This window comes from Austrofundulus limnaeus, unplaced genomic scaffold (genome assembly GCF_001266775.1).
Source record: "Austrofundulus limnaeus strain Quisiro unplaced genomic scaffold, Austrofundulus_limnaeus-1.0 Scaffold170, whole genome shotgun sequence".
Classification (NCBI taxonomy): domain Eukaryota; kingdom Metazoa; phylum Chordata; class Actinopteri; order Cyprinodontiformes; family Rivulidae; genus Austrofundulus; species Austrofundulus limnaeus.
The window spans coordinates 1,242,588-1,244,101 of NW_013952572.1; the positions used below are offsets into that span (position 1 = coordinate 1,242,588).

Here is a 1,514-nt window from a genome sequence, read left to right on the forward strand (position 1 = left end):
ATTTTACAGTCTTTATTTTACAGTTAAATATATATTTTTATCAAATAAAGTCTAATGTTACAACTAATCATGGATCCCTTTAAGTTTGAAATGGCACAGAAGGTCCTTTTTGTTTTTCTCACAAATGCAGATTTCTGTATGTTAGTTCTTGTATTTGCACTTTAGACCTGACTAGCTATGTTAGCCTAAACTAGTTGGACCCTCTGGTAGTGCATGACTTCACATAACCAGTGTTTAACCTTTTTTTTTTTTTTGGTGGACGACAAAAAGCTTAGTAATGGATGGCAGATAGCTGAAGCTGTCCAATCATACAGTATTGTGAAATGTTTACAGTATAAGTCAAATTTTTTGGACACATCTTGTAATTTCATTATTTAACAACCGTTTTATGCTTAATGCTAACATGAATGATTTCTGTCTCATGTTAAACTGCATCAAAGGTTAAGCAGTGAAAAAGCCCACCTAAACAAACTGTCCACTGTCGTCATGTAAGATTATAGTGTTGAGACCTCAGTGTGAAAGACGTTGTGTGCTTCATGCAGGAGGAGGTGGATGCAGGAGCCATAATTGTGCAAGAGGCTGTGCCTGTGTTGGCCCACGACTCAGAGGAGACTTTGTCTGAGAGAATAAAGGAGGCAGAGCACAGAGCCTTCCCCGCAGCTCTGGAGCTGGTAGCTGGTGGTTCTGTGCAGCTGGACGAAGCTGGACACGTCATGTGGAAGACGCAGAAATGATCAGCACGTTTTGTCATCACCCTTCATGGCATGTTGTCACAGTGGGAGCATCAGTCCCTGCAGTATGAACAGTAATTAGCACAGGTGTCAAATCATGGCAGTCAGTGGCTGCTGTCCTGTTCAAACACACCTGATTCACTTGAACTGTCTGAATTCATTCATGCAGCTCAGGTGTGTTGGAGCAGGAGAAACAAACCTGCTGCTCTGAATTACCAGGATTTGATTCTTGTTTGTCAGGATGAAAATASGACTTATTACACTTTAGATCTGTATGTTTTCAGTTTGATCTCACTGCCTTAGTGCACACTGTTTACTTGAAGTGTAATTACATTCCATTAGTCTGTTTATTGAACATGCATGTTTCATAGCATTAAAGTCATGTAGGTGGGAAAAATTACAAATGTCCGGATTTGTGTTTTATTCTATGTAATTGAATTAGTTGTAAGTAGGAATGCAAACAATTTATCGACTTACGATTAATTGTCGAGTAATAGATTAAAATCAGTTCCAACTGATTAACTGATAACATCTGCCGGTGCATCACATTTTCCATAAATCGCTTTAACTGGAAAGGTACGCTTCTCTGAGAGAGACTGTTTCACTTTGAGTCAAAAACAGACACTTCAAACCTTAAACCAGTTTTTAAATTGTGTTGTTAGTAGAACCGGAGTTATGATGAACAGCATACGCCACATTTCTGTTCCTGTTGGAAACACCTCAACCCACCGTCTTTCCTCCTCTCCCAGTCCAGTATTCAGTCTTGAATGTTTTTCACAGCAC

General features: G+C 39.3%; 1 protein-coding gene across 1 annotated transcript in view; it reads left to right on the forward strand.

Moving 5' to 3' along the window:
- gart (phosphoribosylglycinamide formyltransferase) overlaps positions 1–1,135 on the forward strand; it is a gene marked incomplete in the record, with an annotated part of 30,378 nt that extends 29,243 nt beyond the window's left edge. The window contains 1 exon segment of the mRNA XM_014017498.1: positions 543–1,135. Within this exon segment, the coding sequence (XP_013872952.1) occupies positions 543–734 (192 nt within the window).
- Between the last annotated feature and the right edge of the window lie 379 nt (positions 1,136–1,514).